The sequence below is a fragment of the Mangifera indica genome, chromosome 3 (assembly GCF_011075055.1).
Source record: "Mangifera indica cultivar Alphonso chromosome 3, CATAS_Mindica_2.1, whole genome shotgun sequence".
Lineage (NCBI taxonomy): Eukaryota > Viridiplantae > Streptophyta > Magnoliopsida > Sapindales > Anacardiaceae > Mangifera > Mangifera indica.
The window spans coordinates 10,698,357-10,717,967 of record NC_058139.1 but is presented as its reverse complement, the minus strand read 5'-3'; the positions used below and the strand labels follow the sequence as shown (position 1 = coordinate 10,717,967).

Below are 19,611 nucleotides of genomic sequence, written 5' to 3'. Positions count from 1 at the left end.
TGTCCTAATCTTTAGATTGCCAATAGTGTCTCTCGAGTGGCTAGAACGGAAAAATGGGTAAGAAGGGACAGTTGTCAGCCGAAATGGAGAAGATGGTCGAAGAAGAGAAAAAAACTCTTCATGGAAAAGACAACTTTTCGAACTTTGGACTGAAAAAATTGTTAATTTTTTAAACTAAAAAAAAGAAATGAGATAAAATTTTAATTTTTAAAAACATTTTTTATTAAAAGCCAAAGGCCTATTTCCCACCCAAGGATTGTTGTTTTCCCAAGTATCCTCCATTTAACTTTGAAAATCCCAAATACTCACCTATGAGTAATTAAATTTAACGATAGTAAGGGTAAAATTGTCATTTTATCTATAATATTAAAAATAAACTAAAATGTAATCTCTTTTTCCTCTCCTAAACTTTGAAAACTAAAAGTTTTCCCTCAACCGAAGTTTAAAAAAATGACAGTTTCCCTATACGGTTTGGTTTCCATATTTCTGACGCTAAATCTGACAACATTGTAGGCCATCTATCCCTCCTAAAGCTTCCTCTTCCTTCGGCGGTCTCTCTCCATCCATTTGGACGTCCATTCGATGTCGATCTTCTTCTGAAAGACGAAGAGCTTCGTCGAGGAAGACGAAGCTCTTCATCTCTTATCGTCTTCCAAGCCTCATTCGACGTCAATTAGGGGTCCAAATGAGTGGAGAGAGATCGTCAGAGGGAGAAAAAGCTTCGGGAGGGATAAACAGTTGGCAACGATATCGAATTTGGCGTCGAAGATCTGAAAACCAAACCATAGGACGAAATTGTCATTTTTTAAAACTTAGGTTGGGGGAAAACTTTTAGTTTTTAAAGTTTGGGGGGGGGGGGAAGAGATAAAATTTTAAGGGGTTAGAGTTTCGTTAAATTTAACTATTCATGGGTGGGTATTTGAGATTTTCAAAGTTAAAAGGATAATACTTGGAAAAACAACAATCCTTGGGTGGAAAATAGTCCTTTGGCCTTTATTAAATGATGGTTTTATTCTTAATTATAATAGAGAATTTTAACAAAAGAGTGTGTATTTAGATTTTTAAAACTTTATGGGTGAGAGTTTGGGAGTGAACCGAACCTTGGGTGAGATTTAATTAAAAGAAAAGACAAATGAAACATATAAAAAATAATTTTAAATATATTAATTAAACAATTAACACTTTATTACATAGATAAAGAAAAAAATTAATTACAAATTTTATCAGATCTTACAAATTATAATTCTTTTAGGTTTTAATAAAACAAAAATTATATAATATTATGTAAACCCAGTTTTATTAGTTTTAAATAATTTTTTTGATTTAATAGGTGTACCGAGTTTGACTGAATTTCAAACAAGTTAATATTTATATATAAATTAGACCAGAGTATAAAACCAAACTGAATTATAAACTAATTTATGATTTAAGTAATCAAATTGATCGATCTGATTTGATTTTAAAAATATTGATTTGAACTACTTATATGAATTATAAAGAATATTTTTCGAGGAAAATTTTGGGAATTAAAATATAATTGCAACAGGTTAGGAAATAGGTTAAAACTGCCTGTTATACATAAAAATCAAATAAAAAGAAATAAATACTAAAATCCAAATCCATTGTCATTTTCCTCTTGATTCATTGGATCATTAATTTCTGATAAACAAAATTTAAACTCTTTTAAATTTAATTTAGAATGTGGTTAGAAGAAGTCATTAACTGAGAAGGTTAACGGCCCCACTTTTTCTAATTTTCGCGCAAAAAAATCACTTTAGCTGACGATTTCTGTTAAGATTTCCCGGGAAAAAGTTAAAAAGAAAATGGAATATTAGGAAATTAACAGCAACTCTCAATTATTTAACCGAATTCCCGACGCGATCTAGGGTTCCTTCTGAATAATCATCCTCTATGGACGATCCCACGGAAGCTCCAAAGCTCACCAATCACCGTCTCAATGTACCATCGACAATGTCTGTTCAATCACTCACACCGCCGTCGCATCACATCAGTCGCATGATCAACTCCAATTACCAACAGTCGCCGTCGCGAACCATTTACTCTGATAGGTTTATCCCCAGCAGATCCGCCTCAAATTTCGACCTCTTCAACATTTCTCAGCCGTCTCCTAACTCTCCGACGCCTGTGGACACTCACAAGGATGATAATTCTGGGACCTACACTGCCCTTCTCCGGGCTGCCCTCTTTGGGCCCGACACACCCCATAAGAAAGACGTGTCTGGGCCGCCTCTGCGTCGGAATATTTTTAAGTTTAAATCAGAGACTAGGCAGTCTATGCACTCACTTTCGCCTTTTGGGTTCGATGATGACGTGGCATCCGGGGTCAGTCACAGCCCCGTGAAGTCCCCGAGGAAGGTCCCAAGGTCGCCTTACAAAGTGGGTATCTTTTTCGATTTTTTTTTTTTTTTTGAGGTGTTTTGTTTTTGTTTTCGTTTTTTTTTTTAAATTTCTGGAATTTTTTTTTGTTTGCGTATTGTTTAGATTTTGGATGCACCAGCTCTGCAAGATGATTTTTATTTGAACTTAGTGGACTGGTCGTCGCATAATGTATTGGCTGTGGGGTTGGGAAATTGTGTGTATTTGTGGAATGCTTGTAGCAGCAAGGTGAGTTTCTTTTTTAGTCAATGTGGGCTACTTTAATTATTCTTTGTTTTCTAAGTGTAAATTGAGATGGTAATTGCTATAGGTGACAAAACTATGTGATTTGGGAGTTGATGATAGTGTGTGTTCAGTGGGGTGGGCGCAGCGTGGTACACATCTTGCTGTTGGAACTAGCCATGGGAAACTTCAGGTTAGAGATGAATGCTATATTAAATATTTATTGTACACTACTGAAGTGGACTTCTTAATGTAAATTTATGTGCTTCTGTGTGAGTTTTAATGTTTCCTTTTATTTTTAACGCCTGGGTAAAAGGAACTTGCAAACTAAGATGGTGCTTGTATTCTTCAACCAGAGAAATGTTTGAAAGTACTGGAAAATGAGGTTGATAAAAATTATAGAATAGCTTGAATGAATACTCACAGCCTCGGCAAAAGTTAACTTGTCATTGGTGGTGGGAAAAAGAGGGTGCCTCATTAGTGTTGATTCACAGACAATCACTGTGTTCACTATCGGTGCTTAGCCTTTTTAAGAGACTACTTGGTTTCATCTTTAAATATTTATCTTTTTGGGGGTTGTGGGGTGGGAGGTTGATAACATAGAAGTCATTTCATGGATATATTTTTGATAGATTGATCCTTTAAGTGCTTTGTTTAATGTTAGATATGGGATGCATCTCGTTGTAAGAGGGTGAGAACTATGGAGGGACATCGATTACGTGTTGGGGCTTTAGCATGGAGTTCATGTCTGTTGTCTTCTGGTAGCCGGGATAAGAGTATTCTGCAACGAGATATAAATGCTCCAGAGGATTTTGTCAGTAAACTATCTGGACACAAGTCAGAGGTTGGACTCTGATTCACTTTTTTGTTCAGCTTCATTGAACTTTATGGTCAATTGCACTCCTTGATATTTTGAACTCTACTCAGCATTTTCCTATGCTTTTAAGTGCATGTTCTGTGACAACTGGGTCTCGCTTTCCTCTCTTGTCTTTATAATTTGTTTTACTGATGGACATTCATAGTTAACCACAGATGCTTCTACTGTTTGCACGTTCATTTGACTTGTATCTTTCTGATCTAGGTGTGTGGGCTGAAGTGGTCTTATGATAATCGTGAACTAGCATCTGGTGGAAATGATAACAGAGTATGTGATCTCATTTCCTCCTTAATCTATGATTTACTGTAATATATTTTTTGCAGTAATTTCTTTCATTTTTGTTACGTAAACTTGCTAATATTTCTTATCCATGTGCCAGCTTTTTGTTTGGAATCAACATTCAACTCAGCCAGTGTTGAAATACTGTGAGCATACAGCAGCTGTAAAAGCAATTGCCTGGTCTCCCCATCTTCACGGACTTCTTGCCTCTGGGGGTGGTACAGCTGACCGCTGTATTCGTTTCTGGAATACAACCACTAATACACATTTGAGTTGCATGGACACAGGCAGTCAGGTATTCTAACTGCCATTTGTTATTCTTTCCTGATCTGCCCAATTGATTAGGGTCCTGTACATGTTTTACAACTGGAGACTGGGAACCTTTTAACCCATCTTAGTATCTTTTAGTTCTAACTGTTGTCATTCAACCTTGGAAAAGATAAAAGTGGAAGTTGGGTTACTGTTTTTGGATCAATGCTGCCATGCAAGTATCAGAAAATATGTGTGGTTTTCTACCTATTGTATTTAATGATTAATCTGTTACCTTTTTGTATCAAATGGAACATACTTTGTGATTGTGAATAATGCAATATGATGAAAGGATCTACTAATATTAGAACCGAACATGGCCATACAGAAAGTGTACAAGAAGCCATGTTAAGTGTAATATTTGGAATGGGGTGCAGGACAAGTCAATGGTTTAATCCTACTTAAGTATGTGTGGATTGTTTGTCAAGCATTAAGAAGAAAAAGGGGCTAACTTCTTTACTTCCCTGAACTGAACATAGAAATACTGGACATTTTATGGGTTTTACTCTTCCTTTGATGAGGAGACGTCATAAAATTGTCTTCTATCCATAGATATAGCTCTGTCATATAAGTGGAATCTCTATCTTTTTCTCCTTGACGTGCAAACACACATTATGCATGCTAAGATGTACTAATTTCTGGTTTATGCATGGCAGGTATGCAATCTTGTGTGGTCTAAGAATGTCAATGAGCTTGTCAGCACTCATGGATACTCCCAGAACCAGATAATTGTTTGGAGATACCCAACCATGTCAAAGGTACTGTAGTTAAAATGTGTTTAACTGGGTTATACTACTATTATCTCACTAATTCTTTACACAAATTTGCTTCTGCCAATGCAGTTAGCGACTCTCACGGGCCATACATACAGAGTTCTTTATCTTGCTATCTCACCTGATGGGCAGGTATGTCATGCTCCATTCTTACTAATTATTCTCCTTGTCCTTTGCTTAAAGACAACTATGCAATCTGGCCCATGCAGTAGGTGGAAGGTTTAAAATATGTCACAAGTAATGGAAGTTAGTTTGGGAAAAAACTAGTGCAAGAATGACATTGTTGCTCGCATTTGAAATTTGGTTAGAAACTTCTTTTAAGTTTACTTTTCTATTAAAATTACATTTAGGGTTAGTTTGACCATTTTGATTTCAGAAAAAAAAGAGATTAATCCAATTAAAAGCTCAATGAAAAAAAAGAGATTAGTATAAATAAGCAACTATGTTGATCAGCTTCTGTACATGCTCTTGTTTTGATTATTCTGTTATTTTTGTTTCAGACGATAGTCACTGGAGCAGGAGATGAAACACTCAGATTTTGGAATGTGTTTCCGTCCCCTAAATCTCAGGTAATTATCTATTCAGAGGAATGAGATTAGAAAGCCTGAAGCTGTTCTAGTTTTTCTTATTAGCTCCATTATTAGCATCAGAGCCTTTTTTTGTGTATGATGTCTTAATAATCTGACTGGTATCTCCTTGGAAACTGATAATTCATTCTTGGAAAGTTTCCATTAAATATTTTTTGTTCCAATCAACTTCTATAGGCCAGCTTACCAACAATGTCATTAGAAAAATCAAGGGTAGCTTAGTAGCATGTGATAGAATTTTATTCTCGGGGAACATTGGTTGATAGGCCCATCTGGACATGTGTTTGCCATGTTTCAACATTTATGATTTCTGTGCATATTTGGTTGAACCCTCACATGACAGGAGATAACTTATGTTTGTAACTTCAAATATCATTGCAGAACACGGATAGTGAGATTGGAGCATCCTCCTTTGGAAGGACAACGATTCGGTGACCTCTGCTAACCGTGAGGGTTAATTGCTCCTCCGACCAGGATAAAAGACCCCATCGATGCGGCCAATCCCATGCATATTGTGCGCACTCTTCCAATTCCTTTGCAATCTTCAGCTATTTATCCCACGAGATCAAAAACATTTTGCTATAGAGTCCTGGAGGTTATGCTTGAACCAAACCCTTGAATAGCAAATACTTGCAGGAATCAAAAGATGTGAATACAAACGATCAAATATGTCTAGCTGCTTTCAAGATGATGGTTTTGATTTTTCTTTTACCCATCTAAATGATTTATTTATTAGTGTACAGAGGGAACGTTAACAGTTCTTTTTAACGTATCCCTTGCATTGTATATTTTGAGAGCGAAGCGCATCGTGGTCATGTTCCCCATTTTGGTGTAAGTCTGAAACTTGTTTGTAAATGAACTACTATACTCATAGGGACTATGACACTAAATCCTACAATTTTTGCACCTCTTTATACGACCATTCAAACTATTGTATCATCGAATAGTTACATTTCTTGTTATATGACAGCCGTCATTGCACACAGATAAAAGTACAGGAAACGGTTTATACTTTTGCCAAGAATTTGTCATACGAATAGAGCTATGATGTCTTCCGGGTTCCCTTGCGAGTCAGTCTCAAATATTACAGTCGGGAAAGAAATTTTGTTTTTTCCGTAATAAAGAATTCCATTTAAATTAGACCTTTTTTCGAGGCTAAATTAACTACAACAAAAGGGTAAAACCCTAGATCTATTAACCGATTACACACTACCACCTTTTTAGAATTTGTAGTTTGTGAGGACTAGACTTTACTGTATATTTTTACACTATAATAAGACACAAGCAAACGATGAGATGACAATGACCTAAAAAGCAATTTTCATATGTGATTAGATTTGTTGTTGGAAGCTTTCTTGGGTCCCATGATTTTCATTTTCCTGGGGAAGCTTTTGTGACCATGGGATCAAGCTCATTGGTGGAAAGCAACAGCTGCAGAGCTCTTGACATGTCTCTGGTAATTTCCAGTTGCTGATTAAACTTTCCTGATTAGTCCCACCGTCCCCACTAGATCGCTCAACAGCTTCCTTGAGAGGTCCCCAGCATTCCACTCTATTGAATTCTGGAATGTTTGAATGAAAATAAACCCAAACCAGAGCCTCCTGCAACTCCGGATAATTATTGAGCAAATTTCCATCCCCATGAACAAAAGCCTTCAGTACCTATTCATGTCATCAGTAACCCCCCATCAAGATTTGATCAAGGAAGAAAAATTAGTCAGTATATAATATGTAGATTTACCACTGGGAGTTCCTTGCAGAAGATGAAGAATCTAAGTCTAGCACACAAGTCCAATAAAAAATGTCCTCCGCTTATGTGACAGTGAACATGTAGAGACATCTTTCCCTTTACTTGCTTCCACTCTGCCACAACTTCATCTCTTTGCAACCTGTTATACCAACCCTGCAGCTGCGACCAGATCCCAAAGGCTCTTTCTCCTTTAGTTTATTATCATGATTATTAAAAATAATTGAAGGATCTATAATTCCCTTTCACATGAATCATATTACAGACTGCTCCTGCTGTCTTGTTCAGGTATTAAAATATCTTCTCTTTTCTTCTGAATCAGGGACAAATAATATAATATAATATAACTCTAGAGGATCCCCTGTTTCCTATGCTTGCTTTTCAACATAAACAACAATATCAATACTTCCAACTCTAAAAGCAATCAAATTTTATAGTATTTGATTTCGACAAAAGGGTTTTAAGAAACATACATGATTTTTTTTCCAAGATCAGAAAATTACCTGAGAATTGTTTATGGTTTGTGAGATGGCCAAAGTAAGCTTGGATGTTATATCACTGTGAGTAAGTGTATAAGTTCTTGGCAACTTCCCTGGATGCTTCTTTTCATCCACACCCAGAAACAAAACCTTCAACTTTGAAGCCTCAAATATAGCTGGTCCAAACAATCTTGCCACCTAAACACAACCAAACCGACAAACCAATAACAATAAAATAATATACAAAACTCAAACCCATAACAGATGATATTAAAAGATTGTATAAAAAGAAAGAAAAATTACAGGAGCAATAGATTTGCATTTTTTCTTGTATGATGTTCTAGTAACAAAGGGACAAGGTTTAGGCTCTAGTGGAAGCTTCGGAGAAGCAACCAAACAAGCCATATCTCCAGTTCACTGAATAAAACTCTTCTCCAATCTCCAACTTTGCTGGAGTAATTAGATCGAGAAAATTTTAATATAATGCAAGAAAGAAACCCAAAAGAGGCAGCAATGAAGAGAGAGTCCTGGGGGATTTAAAAACTCTAAGACACAAGTAAGGCTATTGTCTTTTTCTTCTACTTTAGAATTTGCTTTGCTTGCATGCTTTGTTTTGGAGGCCCAAGAGTTTTGTAATAAATGCAAAGTCAACCCACGCAAAGACTTTTTCCCAACCAAGGTATAGTGAAAAGCAAAGTGATCCTACTAACTTTTAATAATTTAAATTCAATCCATTCATTAGTTTTTTCTGTTATAATGAGTACAATTCTTATTTAGAGATTTTTATTTTAAAAAAATTGATTTTCCCCCCTTAGTTTTAAAAATTAATCATTTCCCCCTATTTTATTTAAACAAACAAAAATTAATTTCTTTTTTCTTCCTTAGTTTTAAAAACTAACCATTTTTCCCCTTGCTTAATTTTAAAAAATTAATCTTCCACCCTCACGGTATATGGCTTTTAAAGTTTTATATTTTAGAATGAACAATTGCCCACTTCAAACTTTGAAACATTGCATTTAAACCTCAGAAACTTTATTTATTTTTTTACGATCATTCTTTCTAGTGTCCCTCTTCGGCGGCATCTCCCCTCTCTCTTTGGTGGTTCTCTAAAGTGAAAACCACTAAAAATCTGATCGAAATGATTGATTTTTTGTGCATAGATCTGTGCATTGATGGACACACAGATTAGTCAAACAATGTCATATAGATGTGGGCATCATTCGTGCTACACCGTCAAACTGATTTATGTGTCTACTAACATATAGATTGTCATACAGATTTATGCGATTTTTGCACAAATTTGTGTATGAAAGTTTTACTATTTTGACCAAAATTTCAATGGTTTTTGCACTAAAAAACCACTGGGACGGAGGGGAGATGTCTCTAGAGAGGAATACAGGGAAAAACTATCGCAAGAAAGATAGAATGAAGTTTTTGGAGGTGTAAATATAACATTTGAAAGTTTGAGGGGAGTGGTTATTTATTCTAAAATAAAAAATAAAACCCATATATAATAGGGGTGAAAGAGTAAATTTTTAAAATTAATATGAAAAAAATAATTAATTTTTTAAACTAAAAAATAGAAAAGAGATCAATTTTTATTTATTTAAATAAAAGACTCTAAATGATAATTTTATTTTTAATTATAATAATTAAAACTAATAAATGAATAAATATTTAGATTTTTAAAATTTAGGGGAGGTGACTAGGCTTTCACTATACCATGGTTGGGAGTGAGTCTTTTGATCAATTAATAATGGTGCAGGTAGACAAAAGGGTTGAAGCGATAGCGATGATAGGTGTTAGCTCGGCGTGGAAGCTTTCTCCTAAGATTGCGGTTGCTTGCTTCTACTTTCAAACTACAACAAATTACAAACATTGCGATTGCTACGTTTCTCTATTGTTTGTCATCAAAACAACAGAGAAAATTTTGTATTTTTGTTCAGGTTCTTCTTTGTTAATATCTTTTAAGTGACTAATAGTAGACATTTTATATTATTAAAATTCGAAAAAATTGTCAATTAACCAGTAAATTGGAAAGGGGTACTTTTTAAAAATTTATCAAAAATAGCACACTTCAATTTAATAGAGAATTTTTCGTTGAAATTGTTTCGACCCAAAATACTTCTAATTTGAAATCCTTGAAGATATTGTTTTAGTGATTTGGAGAAAGCACTTGTCTACTTTTACAAATTTGGTCATCTATTGGCTTATTACACAACTCAAAGAAAGATTACGTAAACTTTTACATTTGAAATTTATAATTTTTAGTATCATTCTTTCAGAATTAAATCAATCATACTAAATAGATTTAATCCAAAATTGTTTAACTTTGATAAATTATTAAAAAAAATTTAAATTTATATTCCTTTATAAATAAAATCTTAATTTTTAAAGGCGATTGATAACTTACATTCCATTAGATAAATTAAATTAAAGTAGGTAAGTTTAGACATATTACAGGCATGGGCCTAGGGTTGACAAATTTGGCCCAAAAAATTGCGTAAGGTTGTAGATAAGGTTTGGTCAAACTTATACTTCAGTCATATTCCCCTGACCCAGCTGAATGAAACCAATCCTTATTATTGCAAGGACCATTCTAGCCGATACACGAAAGAATAATATTATGTGTATTTATTTAAGTATATAATTTTAAATATTTATATATGTTATCATATAATTAGATATTATTTTATCTTCAATTCAAAATATCTAATCATATAATGATACATATAAATATATACATATTTATATACTAAAAATTTACACATATAGTTTTATTGTACATGGTCAAAATTTTGGGAAATCTAGTCAAAATTTGTAAATTTGTTATATTTTAAGAAAAATGAAAGCATGAAGGATCATGGAGGTTTGACAATAATAGTTCATATAAAATACAAACTATCCAATACAAAAGTGCTTCAAATACCTTTGCATTTGAACTATGGAGGGCTACTAAATTTGCAACATGAAGAATTATAATAAAAAGAATATAATTCCTAAAAAAAAATTTGCACCCTAAGGTAGGATTGTTGCCATCCCATGGTAAGTTAATAGATTGTTTATTTTTAATTTTATCATAATAAATAGGGTTAATAACACACGAACAACCTAGGCTTATATATTTAGTAATGTTATGTGTATATATTTTTAATATATAATTTTCGTATATTAATGATGTGTCATTATATTATTGGATATTACTTTATTTTAACTTAAATTCATTCAATTATATAATTACATATTTTTTATATATTTGAATTGTATATAAAAAATATGTACATATAATTTTATTATTAAATATTTCATCACTGGATAAACAAAAGAATTAGAGTAAATACTAAAATATTTTAACCATACTTGTAAAATTACTAAAAAATAAAAATATTCAATTGTTTGCAAGCAAACATAGAATTTAAGAAAAATAAAAAATGAAAAATTTAACCAAACCTTTGTAACCCTAGTCTAATGCCTATTAAGTGTTGAAAACCCAAACTTTTATTTATAAACGGTTAAAATTAACAAAATTAATTAGTTCTAAGGGTAAAATCATCATTTAACTAGTAATATATTAAAAATAAATTTTATCCATTTCTTCTATAGATTTAAAAAACTAATAATTTCTTCGGGATTCTTTGAAATGTTACATTTTCCTCCTAGGGTTTTTTTGTTTTCTCCCTCCCTTTTCTGGTGCCCTCTTCGGTTGGCTTCTCTCTCCCTCACTTTTTCTTCCCCTTTCTTGGTATTGTCTCCAGACAAAGATCAATCGCCTTCATCCATAGATGAAGACGTTGTTTTTGTTTGAAGACGGTGTCGAAAAAGGGGATGGAGAGAGTGCTTGGCTGCAGATTGCACCAAAAAGGTGGAGGGAGAAAAGAAAGAAACATTAGGGGGAAAATGTAACATTTCAAAGTTTAATTTTATGAAAAAATTATTAGTTTTCTAAACCTAAGAAAGAAATAGATAATGTTTTATTATTTTTTATATGTTATTGACTAAATGACAGTTTTACTTATAAAATTAACTATTGTTATTAATTTTAGCAGTTTATAAGTAATAGTTTGAGTTTTTAATACTTAACAAATAACAATTTGTAAATGCAACAAACCTTGGATGGGAATAAGTGCTTTGGCCCAAATTATTATGGAATATCATTATAAGCTTGATGTGAGAATTGTGTAGAAAATCTTAATAAGATGGTAAAATTAGATACTTAGATGTTGGATACGTATATTTATGAATTCAAATGCAGTAAATTTTGACTCGTTTGCGAATATTGTCGGAGGCGTGCGTGTATTTTGGACTAAAAACTTGGTTCCTAATTAAATCTTGGAAGTTTAATTTGTATTATAGAATAACACAAGATTTCTTCACCTAAGTAGGTGCAATTTGAACCAACTAATCCTTGAAAATGTACCATACTTTTGACTTAATGATGGCCACAACAATCCCCAAATTTCCATTTTTCTCATATACCCCCTCGACTATCATCTTTTCATTAACCATTCAACTTCTTTTTTCTTGGTCGAGTGTGCCCAGTTGCTCCACTTTAGTTGCTTGAGGTTGATGTGGGCTTGGTTTTTGGTTTCTTGGACTTGGATTTGTTTCTTCTGGTGAGAAATGGTTAGCTCCTTCTTGTTTATTTTATTCATAAAAGTTTGAAGCTTTTCTTGTTTATTCATGTTATCAGCTACATAAAAGAATTGATTGGTAATAAGCTTCTTTATTTTATTCACATATATTCACCATTTTTTCCTTTCTATCCTGTGTCTGCCATTTCACTATTTGATATGATTCTGATTTTCTCAAATTTACAACTTTCTTATCGTCAATATCGTAAACAACTTGATGAGTTAAAATTTTTCTATCAACTTTGATGTTGATTGCTGCTTCCATTTTTGGTAGCTTGATTATGACAAACTTTTAACTTCCCCTTTTCTCACACTAAACCAATAAAATCAATCATATCTAGCAAGTGAAAGTGTTGTTCCCCTCTCCCCCTTTATTAATTTAGATTTTCATGTGAGATGAGCAAGTACTTGGCTTTTTGCAACCTTTGATGCTTCAAATTCATTGTGAAATAAGAATCGCCAGGGAATTATTGGTAATGCAGTAGCTGTCTACTGCAATATCAATTATTTGACGGCAGGGTATGGGGATCCCAACTTGTCCACGATTATAGGCTTTTAGTTAAGCAGAAGATGAAGGATAAATTGGCCAATTCCTGAAAAATGGCTGGGCAAAGTAAGGTTCAATGGATGGCTTGAGCAAGGACATTGAATTATCTAGGGGGATATTTTATGATTGGCCAAAGAACTTATTCCCACCCAAAGTATGTTGCATTTTCCAATTGATACCCATTAAGTATTGAAAACCCAAACATCCACCGGTGAACGGTTAAAATTAACGGAATCAATTAACATTCACCGGTGGACGGTAAAAATTAATAGAACCCCCATTAAGTATTGAAAGCACCAAAAGTAGTTAAGCACCTAAACTTTGCGTATACAAGAATATGTATGAGTACACTGGAGGGCAAATCCACAAAAGTCATTGTTGCAATATAATTCCATGCTTTAGTTATTCAAGATAAAAGTAACAACTGAAAAACTTAATGAAAGTATCAAGTGCCTGTGCCTTTCAATGTGGGCTTGCGCCACATCATCTAGTTTAACAGGTTCTGAATTATCAGCTTCAATAGTGTATGACTTCTGTCCCCAACATTTGAGGTTGGCTTGCTAATTGAATTAATAACAAAGGCAAATGAAACAACTGTGGGAAAAACAGAGTACTACTCAGAAGCTAGGGCAAATCCCATTGATTATAACTATAGATTCACTTAAATCTCCTTCGCAATCCTGAAGAAGATGGGGTGTGAATTTCTCCATCTATTTTAGAAGGGTTTTCTTTAAAAGAATCACTTCTAACCGGAACCTCAGATATTTGAAAATCAGGCCGATAATGAAAGATAATATGATTAGCAATATACTTGTGCATTATACTTTCCATCTATGTCGAAATTGTTTTACTGTCATCTCATATTTTTTTTGTTTTGGATATAAAGGAAGACTGCCTTGCATTCGAAGTTACTTTCCACCACCCCTTATTCAATTAAGCTATTGATACAAGTTGAATTCCCTTGATTGTACTTTTTCTTTCTTGTGCAATTATGGATGCATGATTTTAATTATATAAAACTTCTTATTATCGGTGTTTTGCTGTACTGTAATATTCACAACTGTTTCTATGGTCTGTGAGTTAGAGTAATAAGATTTCTGTTGCACTGTTTCAGATCATTCTGATGAGTGGACTTAGTAGGAATGCTCTTGAAGAGCTGTCACCTGGAAAGAGTTCTGATCACCATTTTGGCAATTGGTGGACCATGGCATTTTGCTGATGGCAGGCACTTCAGCTGATGATTCCTTTCTAGTTCAATTAGCCATTAGGTTGGTTTATTTCCTTCTTGTTTGATGATTAGCGTAGTGGTTTTTTGGTCCCAGGTTCCATTTTGGAAAAACTAGTTTTCAAAACAAATATTTGGTTATGATTCTGCAAAAAACCATATAAAAATATAAGTCTCACAGAAAATGTAGCATGCAAATCCCTGGTTGCATGGTTTATTTTTGGGTTTTACAAACTAAAACATGTCTTAACAGTTTAAAAAACTCACAAGCTATTTAACTAGTCTCATCTTAACATCCTCAATTAATGTGAGATGCACATTCATGCGTAACATCTATTATGCTTTATCAAAGTGAAATTTTTTGATATGCATATTCATATCTAACATCTCTTCCATATTTTATTGATGTGAGATTTGTTTTGGGATCTTACAAAAAATAATATAAAAACACAACTAGTCTGAATGACTGACCCAAAACACTATACTTGATGGTTCTGAGTTTGACACATGAAAATGGGAATTTCATTTCATAATTTTTCTCTTTCTTTTTTTTTTCAGAAGACAGAGACGTAAACAACATTTCGTTTGCATTTAAGTACTTGTCGGTTGTCTGGGAAAACATTGAAGAAGAGTATGACATGTCGGTTTTATAAAACAAAAGAAAACGGCATGTCATACAAAGCAAAATTTCTGTATACATTCACTCTAATCAAATGGCATATCGGTTGGATATAAATTAAGTCACTATAGCTATTTATAGAAGCGAAATTGAACAAAATAAAATTAAAACTGTAACTTGCAGAATTTACAACAACCTCCCACATCCCGCCATTGCTATTGTTGATTTGTTATAAATTATCTGTTGCTTCTTGCTTCTTGCTTCTTTGAATTCAGATTTTCAGGTGATCCGTATTACACAATAACTGCCTCTTTATAAACCGCTTGGAGCAGTAACATAGAGAGGAGAGAAAAAAAAAAAAAAACCAACAGAACAGCATCAAGTCGCTGGTCTGGAGGACTTGGACTTAGGCAGGGATAAACCTAAAAAACAAATTCCTTTGGGCTGGGAACTACCACATAACGTATTATGCTGTGCCTGAAAAGATTTTGGTTTCTTCCACAACCATGGTGACATGTTATGCGAAACACAGGACAAATTGTTGCTGCAAGGGAGTTGTTTGATAAGTTGCGAGAGAAGGATGTGGTTTGCTGGAATGTGATGATAATGAGTTTGTGGAAAAATTCTGTCTGGAACTTTGGATGATTCAAAAGTTACGCGAACGTTTTATGTATGTAAAATTTAAATGTCAGCTCCAATTTTAACAAGGAAATATAAGATTAGGTTGCTAAAAATTAAAAATCCTTATTAAGATAATATGACTATCTGTGTCCGTGAGTACATCCGTAGATTCTGTAACCGTATGAGTTGGATATGGATCCACATTTTCACCATCCATTTAGATTGATCCATTTTAATACATTTTACTTGTACCCATTTTGATTCGGTCCATACCCATCTGTGCTGCCCGATTGTTATGTTTACTATTTAATTTAATAAACAATAAAATTATATATACTTACTTTAAAGTTACGTTGGTTTTCCTTAATATGAAAGATAACTCAAAGTTTACTTATTAAAAATGAAACTAAAATAAGTTTTTTTCCCTCACTTAGAGCAAGACTAAATTGTTAATATTGATGATCGATTAAATAGATTAAAAACCCAGAAGTTTAAAACAGTAAAAAAGTGATAAAATTGGTTTTTACAACATTAAATAGAAAAAAAAAACGCAAATTTTTTTGGGTTAGAGTAGTCTGTTTAGGTTTGATCAACAACTCAATTGAATCATGGATTAACTTTGATTGAGGCTATTGATCAAACCTGGACGAACTACTCTTATATAAAAAAATTTGCAATTTTTTTCTTTGTTTGTTGTCATAAAAACTAATTCTACCACTTTTTTACTGTCCTAAACTTTTGGGTTTTTAATCTCTTTAATTGGTATCAAGATTACCGATTTAGCCTTCCTCCAAGTGAGTAAAAAAAAAAAAATTATTTGAGTTTCACTTTTAATAAATGAACTTTGGGCCACCCTTCACATGGAGGAAAACCTAACCCAACAAATCTCCCCCTTCTCAACTATGTGGAGGGATTCGCCATCCCAACAACCAAACAACATTTTTGTAACTTTTCCCTTGATAGAGTTTTTATTATCATATCTGAATTGTTGTCATCGATGTGTACTTTATCTAATCTTAGTAACTTCTTCTCGAGTACATCTCTAATCCAATGATGTTTCACATCAATATTGCTTTATGTTGATGACATATTAATCGTTGGCAAAAATTCTTTTAGAATTGATAGATTGAAGAAGCAATTGAGTGAGTAATTTGCAATGAAATACTTGAGGCCAACAAAAAAGATTCTTGGCATTCGAATTGATTGATAGAGGAATAAGAAGAAGTTGTATATGTCACAAGAGTAATATATCAAAAAGGTTCTTGAAAGATTGAGTATGAAAAATGCCAATGTGGTTAGTACACCTCTTGCTACACTTTAAACTAAGTTCTAAACAGTGCTCTTCTACTGATAATGAGAAGGAAGATATGGCTAGAGTGCTACATGCCCCAACTATAGGAAGTTTGATGTATACAACGGTTTACACAACGCTAGACATAACACATGTTATTGGTGTTGTCAGTGGGTTTCTTTCTTGTTCGAGAAAAGAGCATTAGAATACAGTAAAGTGGATCATGAGGTATTTGCGTGCCACTTCTAATATGAGACTCAATTTGGAAGTGGTGAGTCAATGTTAGTTGGATATATAGAGTCTGATATGATAGATCCCATGGATACTCGTAAATCTACAATTGGGTTATTTGATCACATTTGCAAACTATGCTATTTCTTGGCAATCTAACGATCAATGAGTCTTGAATATACTCTTAAAATTTCAACTCAATTAGATCATGGGTTAACCTTGATTGAGGCTATTGATCAAACCTAGATAGATTACTCTTGCCCAAAAAAATTTGTACTTTTCTTCTCTGTTTGCTGTTGTAAAAACTAATTTTGTCATCGCCTTGATGCCCTAAACTTTTGGATTTTTTTAATCTCTTAATTGGTTATCAAGATTACTAATTTAGCATTCCTCTAAGTGAATAAAAAAAAAAAACTTATTTGGGTTTCACTTTTAATAAGTGAACTTTGGGTCATCCTCTATGTAGAGGGAATCCTAACCCAACAAATCTTTCCCTTACTGAAGGGATTCACCATCTTAATGACCAAACAACATTTTTGTATGCAGTTGCTACATTTACTATGTAGTTTAATAAACGATAAAACTTTGTGTATTCACTTTGAATATACAAATAGATATACATTTGATATAAGCTATCATATAATTGAATAATTTTAAATTAAAGATAAAATAATATCCAATTATATACCTATTTATGTACACATAGTATTGTTTTTTAATAAAACTATATATATTCATTTTAAAAATATAATATATAAATAAATATATATTTAATATGTATATAAAAAATAAGCACATATAACTTTGCTCTTTATAGTATCCATTTATGAGAAACATCGAGAAGTATAATTAAAACTGAACTGTTTCATAAATTTAGCCCCCGAATCTTGCTTAAACATATGTTAAGGGGTAAAACGTTTTAACCCCACAAGAATGATTGCTATAAGTGGTTGTTAGTGGATTATATTTGTAATCTGTGGTTCAATGGTGGTTTTACAGAGGCCCCAGGATGACGTGTAGGAGGCTGTATTCGAGGGCTTCATTTTTAATCTCCCTAGCCAAAACAAAATGATGGGTTACAAGGGCACGTTTAGTTCTTTGGTCCACAAATAATTTTAGACCCACGAAAGCAGTAAAAGAAAGTAGACAGAAAGTCAATGTGTTCGACCATGGGTGTGCTCTATTACTGATGATTACAAAGTAATTATTTATTCTTCTATTTTAAGAAACATCATAAATCAAATTGTTCGTTTTCTGCTGTTCTTTTCACAATTGCCTAGCTACTTAACTAGACTGCCAGAATATCAGTAATAACATTTCTCTCTCACAAAAACTACAGGTTTACAAAATTGATAGAAAACTTGAACTTTCAGATAAAAAATCTAGGTTTGAACCTTTTTCACACATGTTAAACCCTGAAGATATTACTTAAACAATTTTTGCAATGGTCCAAAGTTACAGAATTTTCTAGTAAGATTAAACTATACTGAGCATCAACTTCATACTATTCAGCTGAATATCACCAATGTTTGTTCATTGAGTAAAACAATATTTAGTTATTATCATGAAAATTTAAAATTCAATCACAGTTTCTGTTCAAAGTGGATTCAGTAACCAAAGAAACTAAAAAGAAAAAGAAATCCAAACCTGAGACATAAGAAATATGAATAATCAGAGATCAAGAAACAGAGTTGTCCCTGATTTCTTTCTTCTCAACTAATGTTACAAAAAGAATAATCATATATAAGATAAGTCAAAAAAAAAAAAAAAATCAAGAGCAAGATATGTACTCATGTTCAATTGTTGGAAATGTTCTTGTAACTGATGCTGTCGGCGCTCTGATATGCCCAACCATTGAAACCTGCAGAGCCTCTTCTTCATAAGCCCGCCTCTCCAACTCCTCCATTCTTGCCTTCTTCTTTACCTTAACAAACATTGCCACTAAGAGCAATCCCAGAAGAAATGCACCCACAGCAGAGCCAACTGAAGTCCCCACTGCAAGTTTCCATCGGCTAATCTTCTTCTTACTATATTCGGTTGGTTGCGGCGGTGGTGTTGGCGGTGGCTGACGAGCCGTGACCAAACCAAAATGGCCGTGCTTTGTTGCAACACAAACAAAGGGTGATACCTGGTTTGTGAGTATCACTTTCCCGTCTCCTTGAAAGTTAGCACACAATGGTTTGATTCCCGACACATTGGAGACTCTAGCTGCAGTAACATTTCTGAAGTCTATGATGATAGGCTTTTGATTAGCAAGAATTCCAAGCTGAAAACGGTTATTGAAATCGATATTGGTACCAGCATTATAAGCTAGGAGGCCTAAAACAGGTGACACAAGTTGATATCCGGATAGATCATAGTTAGAATAATATATAGAAGACCAGTTATAGCCAAGGTATTGCCTAACTACCATAACTCTCTCCAAACATGGCTGCACAGTTACACCAATCCCTATATGAAATTCCTTTACATGTGCGCCGTATCTTCGTAGACTGCCGCATCTGTATCTCACTGTGTCCACTTTGATGCCGGAGAGATTTGCCGGTAAATGTACATTGTGAAGTGTTCCCGTCCTCAAGTGGTTGTCTAAGGACTTGAATGTGTAGTCCCTGATGACAAGATCAAGAAGACGAACTGATTTGATCCCTTCAGCTTCAGCTTTTACCGATGCAACTGACAGAATTACCAATCCTAGAAAGAAAGGAGAACCCATGTGAATGATGGAGTTTTTTCTTCTTGATTTTCTTGAGAGGTATATTTTAATAGATGTAACAGGA

General features: G+C 33.5%; 3 protein-coding genes across 4 annotated transcripts; 1 reads left to right on the top strand and 2 right to left on the bottom strand.

Annotated features, from left to right (window-relative positions):
- The first annotated feature begins 1,834 nt into the window (after positions 1-1,834).
- On the top strand, positions 1,835-6,358 carry LOC123211315 (protein FIZZY-RELATED 2-like). Of its 2 annotated transcripts, XM_044629953.1 has the most exons (11): positions 1,835-2,397; positions 2,503-2,625; positions 2,708-2,812; positions 3,284-3,463; positions 3,701-3,763; positions 3,876-4,070; positions 4,741-4,842; positions 4,927-4,989; positions 5,358-5,426; positions 5,826-5,901; positions 5,963-6,358. In XM_044629953.1, the coding sequence occupies exons 1-10, from the start codon at positions 1,912-1,914 to the stop codon at positions 5,877-5,879; spliced, it is 1,440 nt and encodes a 479-aa protein (XP_044485888.1). In that variant the 5' UTR covers positions 1,835-1,911; the 3' UTR covers positions 5,880-5,901; positions 5,963-6,358. The 2 variants fall into 2 exon arrangements, with proteins under 2 accessions (XP_044485888.1, XP_044485887.1); XM_044629952.1 differs by having other exon boundaries at positions 1,836-2,397; positions 5,826-6,358.
- A 201-nt stretch (positions 6,359-6,559) lies between these two features.
- LOC123211317 (protein STAY-GREEN homolog, chloroplastic-like) lies at positions 6,560-8,213 on the bottom strand. The gene is made up of 4 exons (XM_044629954.1): positions 7,973-8,213; positions 7,694-7,867; positions 7,185-7,352; positions 6,560-7,105 (listed from the first exon to the last, which is right to left on the bottom strand). The coding sequence occupies exons 1-4, from the start codon at positions 8,072-8,074 to the stop codon at positions 6,776-6,778; spliced, it is 774 nt and encodes a 257-aa protein (XP_044485889.1). The 5' UTR covers positions 8,075-8,213; the 3' UTR covers positions 6,560-6,775.
- Positions 8,214-18,426: 10,213 nt separating this feature from the next.
- Positions 18,427-19,611, bottom strand: LOC123212488. Its single transcript, XM_044631650.1, has one exon. It carries the CDS (start codon positions 19,545-19,547, stop codon positions 18,606-18,608), a length of 942 nt encoding a protein of 313 aa, XP_044487585.1. The 5' UTR covers positions 19,548-19,611; the 3' UTR covers positions 18,427-18,605.